This window comes from Magallana gigas, chromosome 5 (genome assembly GCF_963853765.1).
Source record: "Magallana gigas chromosome 5, xbMagGiga1.1, whole genome shotgun sequence".
Classification (NCBI taxonomy): domain Eukaryota; kingdom Metazoa; phylum Mollusca; class Bivalvia; order Ostreida; family Ostreidae; genus Magallana; species Magallana gigas.
In genome coordinates this window covers 12,429,096-12,449,072 of record NC_088857.1, presented here as the reverse complement: position 1 = coordinate 12,449,072, position 19,977 = coordinate 12,429,096, and the positions used below count along the sequence as shown (strand labels likewise).

At 34.6% G+C, this 19,977-nt stretch overlaps 1 protein-coding gene across 1 annotated transcript; it reads right to left on the bottom strand.

Annotated features, from left to right (window-relative positions):
* Positions 1 to 323: 323 nt before the first annotated feature.
* LOC105343510 (homeobox-like protein HDP1) lies at positions 324 to 2,060 on the bottom strand. Its single transcript, XM_034463615.2, has one exon. The coding sequence runs from the start codon at positions 2,058 to 2,060 to the stop codon at positions 324 to 326; it is 1,737 nt and encodes a 578-aa protein (XP_034319506.2).
* Between the last annotated feature and the right edge of the window lie 17,917 nt (positions 2,061 to 19,977).

The window sequence follows — 19,977 nt, the reverse complement described above, 5'->3', positions numbered from 1 at the left end:
TATCATGATTTTTATTTTCTCCTTTTAATGTGTACATTTTAATTTTAGATACTCAACAAATTGGAGCAAATTCAACAATTTAACGTTCATTGTACCTAAATCTTCAAAAAAATGAATTAAAGCGAATAAATTATGGTTAAACGCTCAGATAGTCCTTTGGCCGGTGACGTTTTAAAATGAAAACAAAAAGAGCTTGTATTACACTGATACTGCTTTATTATTATTGTTAATATTTCATACCTAGGTACACAGTTGAAAATGACTTATATTGTCCTCAACGTAAATATGCATGTTGCATATATATGAATGTTGATCAAATCTGGTTAACCCTGTCTTTGCGTTCTCTCGTTAGCTTGTCGATTGGTATTTCTTTCTGCCTTTGCAACACGTTGATTCAAGGTTCGTTCGGTCTGACTTGCTTCTACCTGTTCTGTTTCGGTTGTTCTATCACCTCGTTGATTATTTCTCTCACTGACAGAAGTTTGCCTCGGTGATGTTCCTCTCCCCGACTGACTTCTTGCATTGCTAGATCCACCACCTCTGTTACGACTATTTCTATTGTTGCGATCTCTTCCTCTGACGGTATCTTCTTGCTGACCTCCCACAGTATTTCCTTCTATCTGCTCTCTTTCGGTCGTTCTAATACCTTGTTGAGTATTTCTCTCACTGACAGAAGTTTGCATCGATGATGTTCCTCTCCCCGACTGACTTCTTGCATTAATAGATCCCCCACCTCTGTTACGAGTATTTCTGTTGTTGCGATCTCTTCTTCCGGCATTATCTGCTTGCTGTCCTTCTTGAGTATTTTCTACCTCTTGGACTCTTTCTCTTGTTCTGTCAAGTCCTTGTGTGGACGAAGTTCTTTCTGACTGCATTGATTTTTGATTTTGTCTTCCACCATTTCTTCTGTTTTGCCTTTCATTTAGATTATCGTTTGTCAATCCGCTTGTCAGATCCCCGACTTTCTTTAATGGGTTATCATTTGTTAATCCGCTGGTCAAACCTCCTACTTTGTTGAGTGGATTACCATTGGTCAAATCTCCTACTTTGCTGAGTGGATTACCATTGGTCAAATCTCCTACTTTGTTGAGTGGATTACCATTGGTCAAATCTCCTACTTTGCTGAGTGGATTACCATTGGTCAAATCTCCTACTTTGTTGAGTGGATTACCATTTGTCAGATCTCCTACTTTGTTGAGTGGATTACCATTTGTCAAATCTCCTACTTTGTTGAGTGGATTACCATTGGTCAAATCTCCTACTTTGCTGAGTGGATTACCATTGGTCAAATCTCCTACTTTGTTGAGTGGATTACCATTGGTCAAATCTCCTACTTTGCTGAGTGGATTACCATTGGTCAAATCTCCTACTTTGTTGAGTGGATTACCATTGGTCAAATCTCCTACTTTGCTGAGTGGATTACCATTGGTCAAATCTCCTACTTTGTTGAGTGGATTACCATTGGTCAAATCATTGGTCAAATCTCCTACTTTGTTGAGTGGATTACCATTGGTCAAATCTCCTACTTGGCTGAGTGGATTACCATTGGTCAAATCTCCTACTTTGTTGAGTGGATTACCATTGGTCAAATCTCCTACTTTGTTGAGTGGATTACCATTGGTCAAATCTCCTACTTTGCTGAGTGGATTACCATTGGTCAAATCTCCTACTTTGCTGAGTGGATTACCATTGGTCAAATCTCCTACTTTGTTTAATGGATTTCCGTTAGTCAGTCCGCTGGTCAATCCCTCTACTTTGTTGAGTGGGTTTCCGTTGGCTAATCCTCCTACTTTGTTCAATGGATTTTCGTCGGTCAAGCCACCGGTCAGTGAACCTAAATTAGGAAGTGGATTTCCATTAGCCACATCACCTGTCAGACTTCCCACATTTCTCTGGGGACCGCTGTTTCGAACTGTTTTGGATTGTTCTCTCGTGTTAGTTACAGTTGTCGACGAAGCTCTACGGCCAAGGAGGTCATTCAGCAAGCATTGGCTTGTATGAATGTTTACAACAAAAACTGCTACAAAGAAGAGAGCACTTCTGTATACTACTGAAACCATAGTGAGCGCTATAGAAAATCCTTACAACGCTGCGACTGTGGGATAAATTGGTCTGTGGATAGGAGATTCGTTTTACTTTATATACATGTCTTGTTTTCACATTTTATTTGTAGTACGTAATTCAAAAATTGTTCATTAACAGCACAGTAAATAAATGCGCAGAATTCTAATTAGTCTATAAAAGAGATGAATGAAGTGGCCTAAAGAGATATTATATAAAATTTTATAATGATGTAATTGATAATCTGTTAATCGTTGAAAAGATATCTTTTAGATTCGACTTCTAATAATTAGATATTTGCAGTTAAAAGTAGTACAACACTTTAGTTTTAGTTTTTAAGAATTTTTATTTAATCAAACGACAGCTGCTTAATTAAGCTGCTTACCATTAAAATTGTTATGCCGCTCGTAACATCACAATATTATATAACTATATAATAGAAGATCTTGTTAAAAACAGATCGTATATCTTAATTTGAAATTTATTTAAGAATCTTTATATAGGTTTGAAGAATTTTGACCAGCGGTAAATTAACATTCGATATCTTTTATAAACTTCTCGTAAAATGAGAATGATTATCAGCATCATTGTATATTGGCATTTCAGTTATAAATTCAATATCCTGAAAAGTATTTGTAATGATACTGATTTTTTGTGCAAAGTATCGTTAGGATGTATGTTCAGTTTCTTGAAAAGCCTTTTTTAGTTACAGTAAAAATGATATTACAATTTCAGTTCTTACCAAAAAGAACGTCAAATATATGCAACAAAAAAGAACATCTCTAAAAAGGTCTTTCTAAAAATTAAGCTCTTGTCAAAACATTGATGGTATGCATATATTTAAATGTTTTGAGCGACAAGAATTGGACCTAATTGTATTCAATTTAATTAAAAATTATTTTCCTGATTATTTTATGATGATATTGTATTTCATTGAAATTATTCAAGCTGGCCCAAAATTATTTGATTCTATTTCATGCAAAAAAAAACCCGCTGTTGTTACAAAACACTTTCCATTAGTTTTTTTAAATCATAGCTTATAATTGTATAATTCATTAAAAAGTGTATGTTTTGTAACATAATCTGTCATTTAACAACGCATTATTTTATTTTTAATGTGTAATATCATCATTTATTTGTTTGTCTCTATTTCAAAGCTACGAAATAGAATTATGAATACCACTACTATTCACAACGTTACAGGTGCGCAGAACCCTGCAATTATTATCAAATTAGTGCGTTGTAAGACATTGGCACGTGAGTGTTGAATAAAGACAGCTGAATGTATCTGTCGTTTAAATTTTCAGATGTATCTATTCACAATTTTTACAAACTATTTAAACAGTACATGTATAGACACAATGGCTGACCATGAAACCTTCATCCGTGAGCTTAAATGGCCATACTATACAGGTATTGCGATTTTTATGTTCACTATTTAAACAATAATATACATTCTGCGGTGATTCATGTGGGATATGTAAGCGGCGACATTGCAGGAAAAAAAATATGTACATTTTTTGGCAATAATCGCCACTTACATTACCCTCACATTCATTCATTCATTCATTCATCTTTTATTTCCTCCATTATGGAGATTATAGAATAATACAAACAACAAGTAAATTACAGTCAACGAGTCAAAATTATAAAATGAAGATATGTATGTACATATAAGTAGTGATAAGGAATGAAATTACATGTAGGGATGAGATTATTTACATATATTTTGAATGTAAGAAAGTTTTAAATAAGTTGATGGGGTGGGAGCTGTGAATTGAGCTACCCAAGGAGTCCGTTATAGACCGCGCAAGAAGTCACAACATGTCTTGAGTTCAATTTCCTAAACTCTATTTCCTCCGCTTGAGAAAGAGCTGTCAGTGTTTGTTTTCCTAGGAGTATTAGGAAAAGGTCGTCTTCCGGAAGGCCGCTGAGTTCCGCTTCCAGGTGTACGGTAAAAGACCTTGTCAACGAGTTCCACCAATTGGAATGCTGTATTGTTAATGCCGGACAAGAGATGGTAGCGTGCGAAAATACGTCGGTAACAAAATGTCCACACAACACACAAGCTATCGAAGTCTGTAGAGGTTTGGAAGCTATGAGTTTGAAAGTAAATTTGAGGTTTTGAATTTCACTATATGAATTGATGTATTGCCACATAATAAATGGATTAGAGGTGCTGAAAACAGCATTAAAGCGAAAGAAGTCCGGATCGTATGCTGTTCGTTCGATTCGTTGTAGAGTTTGGTGCGTATAGACAGATGAGCGTACCGTCGATTTCCAGGCGGATTTTGACGGGAATGATCCATCCGAAAGCCATGTATTCAGGTAATCTGTAAGTTGATAGGTCTGGAGAAGTTGTAGGACGTCAGGAATAAAGCCCATCTGGGTCTCACTTAGGTTGTACAGGAAGGAGAACAGGCGTGAGGTAAAGATCTTTTTGGGAAGGAATTCAGTGTTCATCCGGCAAAGTCTTCCTAAAAAGAGGAGTTTTCTAGTATCAATTTCTGCCTTGATTGGTAGAATGTTCATGTATTGCTCGGCTATATCTGATCTGGTAGGTTTTGGTAGGTTAAAGATCTGCTTGCAGATTCCGTGTTGGAGAGAGCTAAGACGTCTTACGTCTTCTTTAGTCATGTGGTTCCAGGTTTCACACCCGTAGAGGACAGATGGTAATACTACTGACCGGTAGAGGTGAGCCATCGTCGCGGGGTTAATACGAGAAATATGTAGATCGGACAAAGCGTAGAAGGATTTCCATCCTTTGGAGCATGCGTTTGAAATTCGAGATTTCGATTTTGTATTTGAATTGATGGGTATACCTAAATGTTCATAATCTATTCCACATTGAATTTTGGATTGTCCTAAGTAAATGTCTACTTCTGCAGGTGGTTTCTGTTTTTTAGCGCGGAATGAGAGAATGGATGATTTGGATGCGTTGTATTCAAATCGCCATTTGGATGCATATGTAGAGGCAGTGTCAAGCATAGATTGTAGAGCGCTTGGAGATAATGCGATGCAGGCTATGTCGTCTGCAAGGGCTGGTGAATGGTAATTTTTGTCAAATATTATTGGGTGGTTAGAATGTACTAATTGAAGTTCGTCTAGCAGGTCATTGATGAATACAAGGTATAGGAAGGAAGACAACACGCCTCCCTGTCTGACGCCTTGTTGGACTGGAAACCAGCGTGATTTAGTTTGGTTGACTATAACTGCACTCTCGGTGTTCTGATGACAGTCATCAATGATGTTCCATATCTTTCCTCTAATGTTAAGCTTATGCAATTTACACATGAGACCTTTCCTCCATACCGTATCAAATGCTTTGCTTGTGTCTAGAAAGCTTATGTAAACGTTACTACCCATTTCTAAGTTGTGATACAGTGTTTCATGGAGGTTAAATGAGGCAGTGAGGCAACCTAGTTCTTTCTGAAAGCCTTGTTGTTGTAAGTTTGGAAACGGTTTACATAAGGACAGAGAGGATATTCTGATTGATAACACTTTTTCAAATATTTTGAAAATACTTGGTAGTAAGGCTACTGGACGGTAGCTGTTACAAGAGTTTTTAGGCTTAGAGCCTCCTTTATGAATCGGAACGATAAGACCTCGTTTCCATTGAGGTGGGACGTAGCCGATGTTAATAATTGCATTGTACAGTTTGCATAGACATTCAACAATGAGATTGTCAGAATATAAGATATGTTCGTTTGTGATATTGTCGGCTCCTGGCGCTTTCCTTTGTTTTAAAGAGGATATGGCAGTGATGACATCATCACTTGAGATTTGAAATATGTGATCTTTGTCAACAGAATTTATTTTGATTTGATCATACATGGAATGAATTACATGTTTAAAGTCGTTATCAAAAGAGTCGCTTTCGCTAAAACGGTAAATGTTTTCATAAAAGTCTGCAAATGCATTAGCAATTTCATTTGGTTCTGTGTGGTTTTCTCCGGCTGCATCACAGATTTCAGGATAAAATCGAGAAGATCTTGGACGTCTTTGCTTAATGAGTCTCCAAAAAAGTCGCAGGTCAAGTTCAGCGGCTTCGTCTATTTCGCGATAGACAGACTGAATAAAGATTTCATATTCCTTATCGTGAGCATTTCTGAAAGCACGTTTGGCGCGTTTGTAATTACGGTAGGTATCGTGTTGCCAGCCTCTTGGTCTGCCTTCTTGCATCCATTTTCGACGCATTGCTCGTTCTGTTGCATGGAGTTCTTTAACAGCTTTTGTCCAGCCAGGCTTTGTATATGGGCTAGTTCGCGATGAAGGAATACAAGATGAAGCTGAAGTAGATAGAATATCTATCAATGTTTCATTGTATACTTTAATGTCGTCATTGGACGCAATGTTGACATCGATTAGCTTTTGTAACTCGACGTTGGTGCGTAATTTATATTCCAATATGGTTTCACTACTCGCTTTGTGCCATGCTGGAAGTACAGAACAAGAATCTTGCAAGTTTGTTCTTTTGGTATGTATTTCTAAGTTGCACACGACGGGTAGGTGGTCGGATGTTGAAGATATGGATCCTTCTTCAAGAATTTCGTAGTGGCATTTAGCTATACATGTGTCCTGGCTGAGCAATATGTAGTCTAACATAGTTTGTTTGGGAATAAATGAGAACGATTGACCAGAAACAGAAAAGTCAACAAGGGGGGTCAGAAAATTGCATCGCTCTACAAACTTGCAAAGGATGGCTGACTTGATATTGTTTGTATGTAACTCACGAAGCAGACTAGCGTTGAAGTCGCCAGCAAAGATAACTTGTCCATACTGGGAGTAGTGATCATATAAACTGTGCATTATATCAACGGTGCATTGATAATAAGTTATGTCACTATCAGCTGGGAGATATACGCCGAATAGATAGAGAGGGGGGCTATTTTTAAGTATAATCTTAGCACCCACAATGCAGTCCGTTTGAATTCCTTCAATTTCTTTTACGGAAAATCGAAGATTCTTTCTAAATAAAAGAGATACACCACCTTTACCGTGAATTAGTTCTGGATATGGATGGTTGTAAGTCGAATCTGAGTGAAGTTTAACAACACTGAAATAATGGGGATGAATACTGTCAAAATAGGTTGTTGAGTATTTATTAAGTTTGTGTTCGGAAAATATTGCAATGTCACATTGAGTTTTATTCAGTAACGCACACACCGGTAAAGTGGATGAGATGATGCCTCTAACATTCCACGTTACGATTTTGAGCAGTGAGGATGTTGTTGGAATCGCTATTGCTAAATGAAATGAGAGTGCTAGCAGCAGTAAACTAAGGACAATGGTTTTTATTATCCGGTCAGTGAACCTAAATTAGGAAGTGGATTTCCATTAGCCACATCACCTGTCAGACTTCCCACATTTCTCTGGGGACCGCTGTTTCGAACTGTTTTGGATTGTTCTCTCGTGTTAGTTACAGTTGTCGACGAAGCTCTACGGCCAAGGAGGTCATTCAGCAAGCATTGGCTTGTATGAATGTTTACAACAAAAACTGCTACAAAGAAGAGAGCACTTCTGTATACTACTGAAACCATAGTGAGCGCTATAGAAAATCCTTACAACGCTGCGACTGTGGGATAAATTGGTCTGTGGATAGGAGATTCGTTTTACTTTATATACATGTCTTGTTTTCACATTTTATTTGTAGTACGTAATTCAAAAATTGTTCATTAACAGCACAGTAAATAAATGCGCAGAATTCTAATTAGTCTATAAAAGAGATGAATGAAGTGGCCTAAAGAGATATTATATAAAATTTTATAATGATGTAATTGATAATCTGTTAATCGTTGAAAAGATATCTTTTAGATTCGACTTCTAATAATTAGATATTTGCAGTTAAAAGTAGTACAACACTTTAGTTTTAGTTTTTAAGAATTTTTATTTAATCAAACGACAGCTGCTTAATTAAGCTGCTTACCATTAAAATTGTTATGCCGCTCGTAACATCACAATATTATATAACTATATAATAGAAGATCTTGTTAAAAACAGATCGTATATCTTAATTTGAAATTTATTTAAGAATCTTTATATAGGTTTGAAGAATTTTGACCAGCGGTAAATTAACATTCGATATCTTTTATAAACTTCTCGTAAAATGAGAATGATTATCAGCATCATTGTATATTGGCATTTCAGTTATAAATTCAATATCCTGAAAAGTATTTGTAATGATACTGATTTTTTGTGCAAAGTATCGTTAGGATGTATGTTCAGTTTCTTGAAAAGCCTTTTTTAGTTACAGTAAAAATGATATTACAATTTCAGTTCTTACCAAAAAGAACGTCAAATATATGCAACAAAAAAGAACATCTCTAAAAAGGTCTTTCTAAAAATTAAGCTCTTGTCAAAACATTGATGGTATGCATATATTTAAATGTTTTGAGCGACAAGAATTGGACCTAATTGTATTCAATTTAATTAAAAATTATTTTCCTGATTATTTTATGATGATATTGTATTTCATTGAAATTATTCAAGCTGGCCCAAAATTATTTGATTCTATTTCATGCAAAAAAAAACCCGCTGTTGTTACAAAACACTTTCCATTAGTTTTTTTAAATCATAGCTTATAATTGTATAATTCATTAAAAAGTGTATGTTTTGTAACATAATCTGTCATTTAACAACGCATTATTTTATTTTTAATGTGTAATATCATCATTTATTTGTTTGTCTCTATTTCAAAGCTACGAAATAGAATTATGAATACCACTACTATTCACAACGTTACAGGTGCGCAGAACCCTGCAATTATTATCAAATTAGTGCGTTGTAAGACATTGGCACGTGAGTGTTGAATAAAGACAGCTGAATGTATCTGTCGTTTAAATTTTCAGATGTATCTATTCACAATTTTTACAAACTATTTAAACAGTACATGTATAGACACAATGGCTGACCATGAAACCTTCATCCGTGAGCTTAAATGGCCATACTATACAGGTATTGCGATTTTTATGTTCACTATTTAAACAATAATATACATTCTGCGGTGATTCATGTGGGATATGTAAGCGGCGACATTGCAGGAAAAAAAATATGTACATTTTTTGGCAATAATCGCCACTTACATTACCCTCACGATTTATCAAAGAAAGCAATTTATTGTTTATATTTGCATCTATCTTGTATCGAATTAATAAAAATTGATCGTAAAATTTACATAAGATAAAAATAAGTTATTGTTCATGTACATCAATACGTTGAATAAAAGAAACAGTCAAATTGTTTTTATGGAAATTTTAGTCTATTATCAGCATGACTTTTTCATGTAGTCCGTGATTTCTCTTGGGTTGCTGAAGGTTTCGACCGATCAACAAAATACACGTGAAGATTTCAGTTCTGACAGTTTTTACAGAGCTATGAATGTACAATCAATTTTCATAGGAAATAGAGGGAAAATTTGGTGGGTGTGAATGCAACAATATAACCCTAAAATGTATCTAAACAATAAGAGATGCTTTTATTGCTTAATTGATCATGCGGTTATAAAGGTATCGGAAAAATCATACCTTGCGTTAACTTGTTATGTAATATTTTGCATTGATGAAAAATCCTTTTGCATGAAAAGGAATGCAATATTTTTTAAGAACAGTTGCGTTTCTCCATCTTTAAAAGAAACCATGCACAAAATTCCCTCGTCTTTCATAACTTTACGATATGAATCAGTTGCATTCTGATAATATTAACTATTAAATAAAATGATAAAACACATATATTTAAGTAAATTTTAATACTTGTTCTGGCTTTTTTTTTAAGCTCAAAAAGTATTAATAATGCAGATTGCAAGAAAATATCTAGGAGATGTACGGATGATGGTGGTATCGAGAAAAAACATGGTTACTGGTCATTGATTTAATTTTGATTAAAGAATTAAAAGTTAACCATGCACCCAAACCTATTTAAACAGATACTTTTTTGACATCCTTCAATTTTTAAAATAATGAAATGATCAACAACTATATATCAAAATAACCTGAAGAATGATAAAAGTATTATTTCGCATATCGTGTTTTGAACTGTAATATGAACTAGTAAGAAAAAGTTCGATTGTGCGGTTGTATCATACACACAAGAAAATTAATCAAAATTTTCATGACCTTGGATTTATACATTATTAAAAACTGTTTGTCCGTCTTATCTAACATAACAATTGTAGTTCATACACAGCGTTGCCCTTTTTACACCTGCAAGGTAAATCGTACAAAAAAGCAACGGAGAAGTTCGGCGCAATGGCCTACCTGGGGTTACTCAGGTGTAAAGGGATCATACATCATCAAGTGAATAAAAAACAACGCAATTTCAATCAAGCTATCATATGCAAAATTAATCATATTTTGTGTTTTGTTTTTTTCATAAGGAAACCTGACCTTGAAATCTTTATTTAAAAAAAGATAAGAAAAATTTATGAAAGATTTACAATAGTTGTGTAGTTGTGTATATATATATATATATATATATATATATATATATATATATATATATATATATATATATATATATACACACACACAAACACCTTGGGTATTTCATATACATTTGAGCACTAAATTTTCTACGACTTAATAAATGCAAAGCAATCTTTAAAGACAGATGCATGGTGATTTGTTTTAATAACTGCAAACAAGTCCACAAGGAACTTACAGTACAATTCGTCACTGTTCACAAATGTAGAAATCAGTCTAGAAAGTAAATATTTGCTTTTAATAAAGGGATAGAAAAAGGGAAATAAAGTTTAATGAAAGACTGAAATGATGAAAATGAATATTAAGTTGTATGTTTGATTTACAAATGTACTCAAAAAGACATTATATTTTTGAAATCAGATGGACAGTGTATGTGTAACGAATCAAGAATGTATAAAACAGCAAAGGAAGGGTACGCCAGTAAAGAGTGAGAAAGTATATAAGGATCAGAGTTTGTATATATCTGATTGAATGAGTTTGACAAAGTAATTAAAAATGTTACAAAAAACTATTTTTTTCCTTATTAATTTGCTTCTCAAAATAATGAAAAAGATTGAACTAATCTAATCAAGAATGAATTCCTACAACGCAGTTTCATTTCGTAATCAAATAATTATTGAATGTAATTACAAATTATTGAACAATTTATTATTTATGTCACATAAATAGTTAAACAGATGTTGTATTTAAAATTATATAAAACCATCCGTTTAGTCAGCCAATTCACTCGATATCTCTGGTATCCATACGGGTGGCTATTCGCTCAGTCCTATTCCTTACCCTGATTTTGCCAGCACTTGGTTGTGGAAACGATGGCAACGTTCAAAATCGAAATAATTACGACACAGACTTAAGTCGACGATCCGGCCTGAACACAGGGAGGCTCGGAGGTTCCATCGGGAGCACCCTGCGTGGGTCATCAAGCCTTGGCGATGGCCTTAGAACCGGCATAAATGATCGTCTAGACAATGGCATCGATAATACAGGCATCAGCACCCGATACGATACAGATGTGCGAGGTTCCAGATCCGGGGGTCTCAATGCCAATGGAATGGATGGGCAGTACAGAAATGACGTCATAGGCACTAGATCTGGACGTCTGGATAATGACGTCATCGGCTCTGGAGCGGGGCGTCTAGGAGGGTCATTATTCAATCGAAGAAGACAGGGAAGTCTGCTGTAAACCTCGTAACATACTGGAAACACCGAGATATAGCTTTATGAAATCGTTTTAGATTTATATTTGACTGAGATTAATTTTTTTCTTATTTTTTTTTTTAATTGTAATTTGTGAGAAAATAGAAGCTGTATTTATTTTATTGATTACACTACAATGACGTTTTGATAATTGTTGAAAGTTGGAAACAACAAATTGTACAAATAACTTGAAATAAAGTTTCACAGAAATCTACATGTTGTATTGGTTTTATGTTGGGCGCAGAGGAAACGCTCATCAGAAAAATTACTTATTTGTAATACTCTATAGGCTACCAATGGGTTGCCATTCAGTTAGTTGTAGACTGAAAAAGGGGTATTCAAAGAGATGCTGATCAAAAGTTTTGATATTCTGATCATGTATTTCAAACTAATTAATCTTGGTTAAAAGAGAGGGGGCATATTGAGGACAAGCATTGAGAAAACGGCCGAAGCACCAGCGGAAGAGTGTGTTAACGGGGAACATAAGTAAAGGGTCAATTGAAAGCACTTATATGACGGTCAATTTGAATTCTTTAAAAACTAAAGTAGTACATTGCTATCGATAATGTGTTTATTTTGAAAACCAATTAATCGAACGGGAAAACACAACACTTTTTATATCATTAAAATATTATTAATGAATTTAGCCGGTGAAACGTGTCCCGGTGTCAGAATATTTCTTTATTGTTGTTTAACGTCTTCTAGGGTAATTTTTGTGGACATAAAAAAAGCAGTACGTGGATTGACGTGTTTTGTCATTCTTTTCTACATTGCTATGATTGGCGTTATTTACATCTCTTCTCGACTTTTTATGTTAAGTGGGTAGTATTAGATTTATATGTCAATTTTAAATATTGATTTTTTTGTGGAAAAGGTTAGTTTTTAAACATTTTTTTTTATTCTTTTGATTTTCAATTTTTACGTTTTCGCTTACCACTGATTTTCGGTCGCCACCGCACTTTATAGCAAAAATACGTTTCTTATAAAAACAACGAATGTTCGATTGAATTAACACAGTGAATTGGGTATAAGAGACATATATTTGTTTGATTTAAGGTATTACTAAGATTGCATCTTAATGTATGTTCAGTCGAACAATGAAAGCATGACAAATACAGTTTATATAATTAGGTTGAACATTTGAATGGTTAGAAGGCACTCTCAATGATAAAGAAGTTGACAATTTTAATAAGGCGATAAAAATTTGCTAATTTCCTATCCATCACATCTTTGCATTTTTGTGTGTTTTATTCTTTTGTTGTTTTTTTTGTTTTGTTTTTTTTGTTTTGGGTTTTTTTTTGTTGATGTTGGGATTAAGTTTCAAAAATAGTATCACTTGGCATACCAAATTGAGAATTGGGAAATATTATCTGACAGTTTAATGAAATAACTGTCAGTGACTATATTTACATGCATATGGGCATTTCCACTCAATAAAATTAAATATTTAATGAAAATGAACCTCATTGGCTGGTTTTACTGGCAAAGAACGTTTCTTTTTTTTTATATTAGATGGAACAATGGGATAAAAATGGAAATTAGTTCACTCTTCAAATTCAAATAGAAAATCGATTGAATAAAAATGCTCAATTTATGATTATCATGCAAAGATTTTAAGATATAAAGACAAACTATTTTGATTATTTTTATATGTTTTTTGTCTGTTCTATCACTTTTACTAACGATAAAGTATCTCATATACTTGTGTACATGTACGACTAATATCCATTGGCCGCAATACGCTTCCCTTGGAATCAGCTTGATACCAGTTTGCATATAAAATTAAATTGAACTTATTAATGTACATAAAATAACCAAGATAAATGAATAACACAACATTGACAATCGTTATCATTTCGATTCCTCTTCAGTAATTTAAATGTCGTCCTGACGACAGAAAATAATGCTCACATACCATTTGTATATCATCAGAATGTTAAGACTTGTAAAAATAGAAACGTAAAATTATTAAAACTGTTTTGATAAACGTTTAATATGTTATGATATCTGTTGTATTTAAAAACGCTAATCGCATTGTCATAATAACTCCTCCATTTTACTATTATTGTGCTTTAAATGATGTTATTTAATTCATAAGCACTTCCATTTTGATGGCATTAAAAATATGTTGATCGTAAAAACAAATACAATGCTTGAGAAAATTTAACAAAAATAAAATAAAAACAATTACAAGTTGGCCATGCTTTATTTAAGTTAACAAAGAACCTCAATGTCTGTTCAGCTTAGATTTTTTTCGTTTCGTCCTCGCACAGAATGACGATGTGGGTGTACTCGTTGAAGTAAGCCCACCATCTCCTCATGGAGTTGGGTCTGACGTCATAGTCCTTGCAGTAAGTTGTCTGGACATTGAACTTGATGTCAATGTCATTCACCCCCGGGACGTACCACTCCGACCACGAACCGTGCTCCCACTGTATCTTGTAGGCGGCGATCCTTCCATTCAGATAGAACTGGTCCACATTTCTACTAAGTCCGGCATTCCATCCGCATTCGCGCAATCCCACAGGAGCTCGCTGGATCTCCCTGCACGTGGGCTGGGTCTTGATGTCGTAGGTGACCATATCGTTACCGGAACCGGCGATGGGTACATTGCTCCCACTGATACCTAGCAGGTCAGACGGTTGCCTGATGCCATTCTGCAGAGTGTTTGACCTCAGTGTTGTCCCGTCCTGAAAGCCTCTGTTAACGTTATCCCCGGTGAATGGTAACCGTAGAGATCTTCGAGCGGAGACTATAAGAACACAGCTAATTAGGATAAAGGCTTTCGAAATCATGGTGATTAATATAAGCCGACCCTGGAATAGTTCGAAGAGTTTCTACCCTCAATTTATACCAAAGCAATAAATGCTGCAGGAAAAGTAATTTATTTTATTATTTTTTGCGTATTTTATATTTAATTGATGAAAGATATATTCAATATGTCAGTTTTTGCGCAGTTTGTTGATAAAAACATCGTCAATTATGACTGTTACAAAAGAAAATCCGAGATACCAGGGATGTTGAATAGAAAATTCTTAATTCTGGAAGAAAAAAACCCAGACATATATTCATATATAGAAGATCGATTTATGTTTAAATGTGGTTTAGAAAGCATTTTTTATTAAAAGGGAAGTAAATCTATATCATTAATTAATCTCTTCTATCCAACTAACGTGGGGGGGGGGGGGGGGGTTGTTGTTAAAATTTGTTAATTGCAATTATGAAAAAGACTCTGATGTTCTGAACCCCAACCCCAACCCCACCGCACCCTACCCCACCCCTCCCGTGGTCCAGTCATATAAGTTTTAAATATACCAACATTAATAAATCATCCGCTTTTTATATTCGAAAGGGAAAATGTGAAATTTAAAGATGTTTAAGACTAACTTTATAAAAAATCCAAATTTAATACAGATTACAGTCATTTATGAGCATTTAACATGTCCATATAGTGATTTTGTTTAATTAATAGGCTATCGAAGATAGAAATAAAGATTCCAGAATTTTATTTTCAAATTTATTTTCATCAGTTTGTAATTTATTTCTGGAAATCTCTTCTAACAGAACAGAATTCTACAATATAAAATTGCTACTCAGTCGCAAATAGTTGTCTCGCGTCAATGGTTTGGGGGTATTATTTGATTGATAATTTAAATTACGACGCATTTTTTTTTCATTTTGTATATATATGACTGTTGCAATTCCGAAGTCAACAGTATTCTTGCCTTCCTGTGTTAAACATTTAAGTATAGAGGTCTAATTCTGACGGAAATGGAGCTTTCACAGACCGTTGTATCAATATATTCATTGTTTGGTTTTCTTAAGGGTTACTATTCAAAGGAGCCGCGTGGCTTTTCTTGGGACAATTGTAGGTAATATACAATTTAGTTCCCAAAATGGCCGCCGTAACATTTTTTCCTGTAAGGTACAATTTAAAAGGAAAAAGAGCATATTTTTCTTTGATGCCAAGAATTAAGATTCTCCGACTTTTTTTCTGTTTTTGCCAATTTTATTTTTGGAGTTATTCCCCTTTGGTAAACATTTATCGTCTGCAAAACAACATGGCGACGAACCACAGAAAAAGTATGGGAAGACAGAAACAAGTCGTAATACAGGTGTCAGATTTGGGATTTTTACATAAATAAAACTGGAAGGATGAACGGAAAAAACAGCCGAAACTGTTCTGTAAAGTTTTGAAATACAGACGACCGGAGTAATGGAAAAATCGTACCTCGAAGTGGAAGTTGTAAGATTAGGTAACCGCGAGATGACTGAATCCCATTTCAAAGTCCCCAGAGACAACCAAAAACATGCTTTCAAAATCCAAACAGTTTGATTTACAATAAGACCAAAGTATAATGTGATGGATAAAACTGTAAGTAGACTGCTTCTCATCAGTAATTGTTCGTAAAAGGGTTCACAAATCGCCAATAGTTTATTTAGAAAAGATATATACTAGTAACCAGATTTCTAGGCCCAATTAAACAAAGCAGAAAGACAGTATGTATCAACACATAGCTTGGTTTACATACTGTTCAGATTTTAATATCATTGAAATTATGTGAAAAAATGGTAATAATACGGTTACAAAGGTCAAAAAACGAAATCCGAATTTCCTTGACCTAGGAAAAGTTGTAGGCTAGTTGACATTTCGAGTAGTCTCACTTTATATTGAATGCGAGCCTTTACATCGTTATAATGCCCCAGTCACACATTCACGGATTAAATGCCGGATTAGCTACGGAAGCGACCCGGAGTCATTCGTGGCGATATGTATTGACCCGTGGCTTTTCCGTCTGTTATCTATGGTGGCATATCTCTGCCCCTTGTGTGCAAGTTATTTTTCCATCAAATATGTCGACATGCAACATAACTATGTTGACATGCAAGAAAATTGCAATCAGATAAGAATTACCTGGTATACAAAATCTCAAAAAATCTCAAATATCGCCCACTTGTGACATCCAAGATGCTAGATGCTACCTTTTTATGTCGACATGCAACTTATTTATGTTAACATGCAAGATAAATATGCTGACATGCAACTTATTTATGTCAACATGCAACTTATTTATGTCAACATGCAACTCATTATGTCAACTGCAACTTACTTATGTTGACATGCGAGATGAATATGTTGACATGCAACTAATTATGTTAACATGCGAGATAAATATGTTGACATGCAACTTATAAGTTGTATGTCAATATAACTTAGTCGCATGTTAGCATAACTAAGTTGCATGTCGACATAAATAAGTTGCATGTCGACATAAAGAAATTGCATGTTAACATAACTAAGTTGCATGTCGACATAAAGAAGTTGCATGTCGACATAAAGAAGTTGCATGTTAACATAAATAAGTTGCATGTTGACATCAATAGGTAGCGTATCTAGCATCCTGAATGTCACATAATGCGATATTTGAGATTTTTTATAACTCTTATTTGATTGCAGTTTTCTTGCATGTCAACATAGTTATGTTGCATGTTGACATAATTATCTTGCATGTCAACATATTTATCTTGCATGTCCACATAATTAATAGAAAAATAACTTGCACATAAGGGGCAGAGATATGCCACCATAGTTATCGTATCCAAACGTAGCAATACTTGTACATGTGTATAGCTGCGACAATTTTTGAACATGTTCAAAATTCCACTATGGATGAAACCACCGTAGTACTTCCTTAGAAAAACTTACTATACTCTGTCCCGAGTTTTTGCTTCCACCACTTTTTGCTTGATATTTCAATAATAGTAAATACCTTTGTGCTCAAACTACGTTCATCCACTAATATGAAAAAATGTCCAGATTATCTGTTTTGAAACGCCCCCTCTACCGCTTCGGGTTTCAATACACATCCAAAAATTGAAAGTCTACGGAGATTTTGCATTGCATTATCCATTATTAAGCCCGGATGATAATGTTAAAAAATTGCGCGATGTATTCCGAGTGTATTCCGAATGGAGAAAAGATGTAAACATTTCCCATTACAAATCACCGTAAGAAACTTGTTTTCGTTCCTGTGAAATTTTACGAGTGAAAAGGGATAATTTTTCAATGAAGATATCTTGGATATATTCCCTTTCATCGATTTCAATTGTATTTCTTTCACAGGTATGTGTATTTTTATTAAATATCATCAAAAATTGATGGAAGCAATAACTTGGGACAGACTATAAACCGTTTTAGGACGTTTTAACTCCGTATAAATCCGTAGTAATTCGTATACATGTATCAATTTGTATCCATTCCGTAGTGCATCCGTACTAACTCCGTATCATTAGATTTTCCGGTGTCAACCGTGGAAAATATTCCGTAGTAGAACCTAGGAGTTGATCTGTGAATGTGTGACTGGGGCATTAACGATTATTTGATTTTCCGGTGTGAACCGTGGGAAATATTACGTAGTAGAACCGTGGAGTTGATCCGTGAATGTGTGACTGGGGCATTAATGAGGAAAATTGCAAGAATATTTCATATCCTATGATATAATACAAAGTAATATATATGTTTGCCTAGTCATTTTTACTTTGTTGTAAGAAGAAGTTAGTCAAAAAACTTCAGGTGATATGACGAGATCTACGTCGACCATTTTGAGAACTAAATTATGGCCAACTACTGTACATGTACTCGAACAACGTAGTATACCGGTGGCGAAATCGTAACGTTGACAAGTTTTGTCAGATCATAGAGTCAACCAAATACATGTATGTAGTGTCGTAGCTGTGCCTGCACTAGGTATGAACTATAATCTAGTTTTTTTTTTTAATTTTTGTTATAAATAAAACTTTCTTTATTTTTGAACAGATATTATAAACACTGTATCTACGTTATACTTGATTTTTTTTTCAAATCGGAATTCACCATTTCTCTTTATGGTCACTTGCGTTATTTATTTACAAATAATCACCGAAATGTCAACCTGAACATGTATTTGCTCTTTAACATGGAGCACATGTACATGTATATATGCTCTATGTGAAAGGGGCATACACAGGCTTATTATACCTCTGTGAATATTTTCTAAGTAAAAGTAATGAAAAAAACCCATCAAATTCAGAATGATATACACATATGTACTAGTCATGTTTCATTCTTTTGATGATTTGATAATTTTTCAGACTTTTCAAATTAAAAACAATCTGCGAGTTATTTTAATTTTCCAGCCCATATCATTATAATTTTTGTGATTTCCTGAGTTTCGACGATCTTCTTAACTTCTGATTCAATGCAGTGACAAAGCTTTCAATCGTTATAATGCCCCAGTCACACATTCACGGATTAAATGCCGGATTAGCTACGGAAGCGACCCGGAGTCATTCGTGGCGATATGTATTGACCCGTGGCTTTTCCGTCTGTTATCGTATCCAAACGTAGCAATACTTGTATAGCTGCGACAATTTTTGAACATGTTCAAAATTCCACTATGGATGAAACCACCGTAGTACTTCCTTAGAAAAACTTACTATACTCTGTCCCGAGTTTTTGCTTCCACCACTTTTTGCTTGATATTTCAATAATAGTAAATACCTTTGTGCTCAAACTACGTTCATCCACTAATATGAAAAATGTCCAGATTATCTGTTTTGAAACGCCCCCTCTACCGCTTCGGGTTTCAATACACATCCAAAAATTGAAAGTCTACGGAGATTTTGCATTGCATTAGCCATTATTAAGCCCGGATGATAATGTTAAAAAATTGCGCGATGTATTCCGAGTGTATTCCGAATGGAGAAAAGATGTAAACATTTCCCATTACAAATCTCCGTAAGAAACTTGTTTTCGTTCCTGTGAAATTTTACGAGTGAAAAGGGATAATTTTTCAATGAAGATATCTTGGATATATTCCCTTTCATCGATTTCAATTGTATTTCTTTCACAGGTATGTGTATTTTTATAAAAAATCATCAAAAATTGATGGAAGCAATAACTTGGGACAGACTATAAACCGTTTTAGGACGTTTTAACTCCGTATAAATCCGTAGTAATTCGTATACATGTATCAATTTGTATCCATTCCGTAGTGCATCCGTACTAACTCCGTATCATTAGATTTTCCGGTGTCAACCGTGGAGAATATTCCGTAGTAGAACCTAGGAGTTGATCTGTGAATGTGTGACTGGGGCATTAACGGTTATTTGATTTTCCGGTGTGAACCGTGGGAAATATTACGTAGTAGAACCGTGGAGTTGATCCGTGAATGTGTGACTGGGGCATTAATGAGGAAAATTG

Bases quoted from the DNA above. Each gene is read 5' to 3' on its own strand.
- LOC105343510 (XM_034463615.2), bottom strand. From the start codon at position 2,060: ATGGTTTCAGTAGTATACAGAAGTGCTCTCTTCTTTGTAGCAGTTTTT.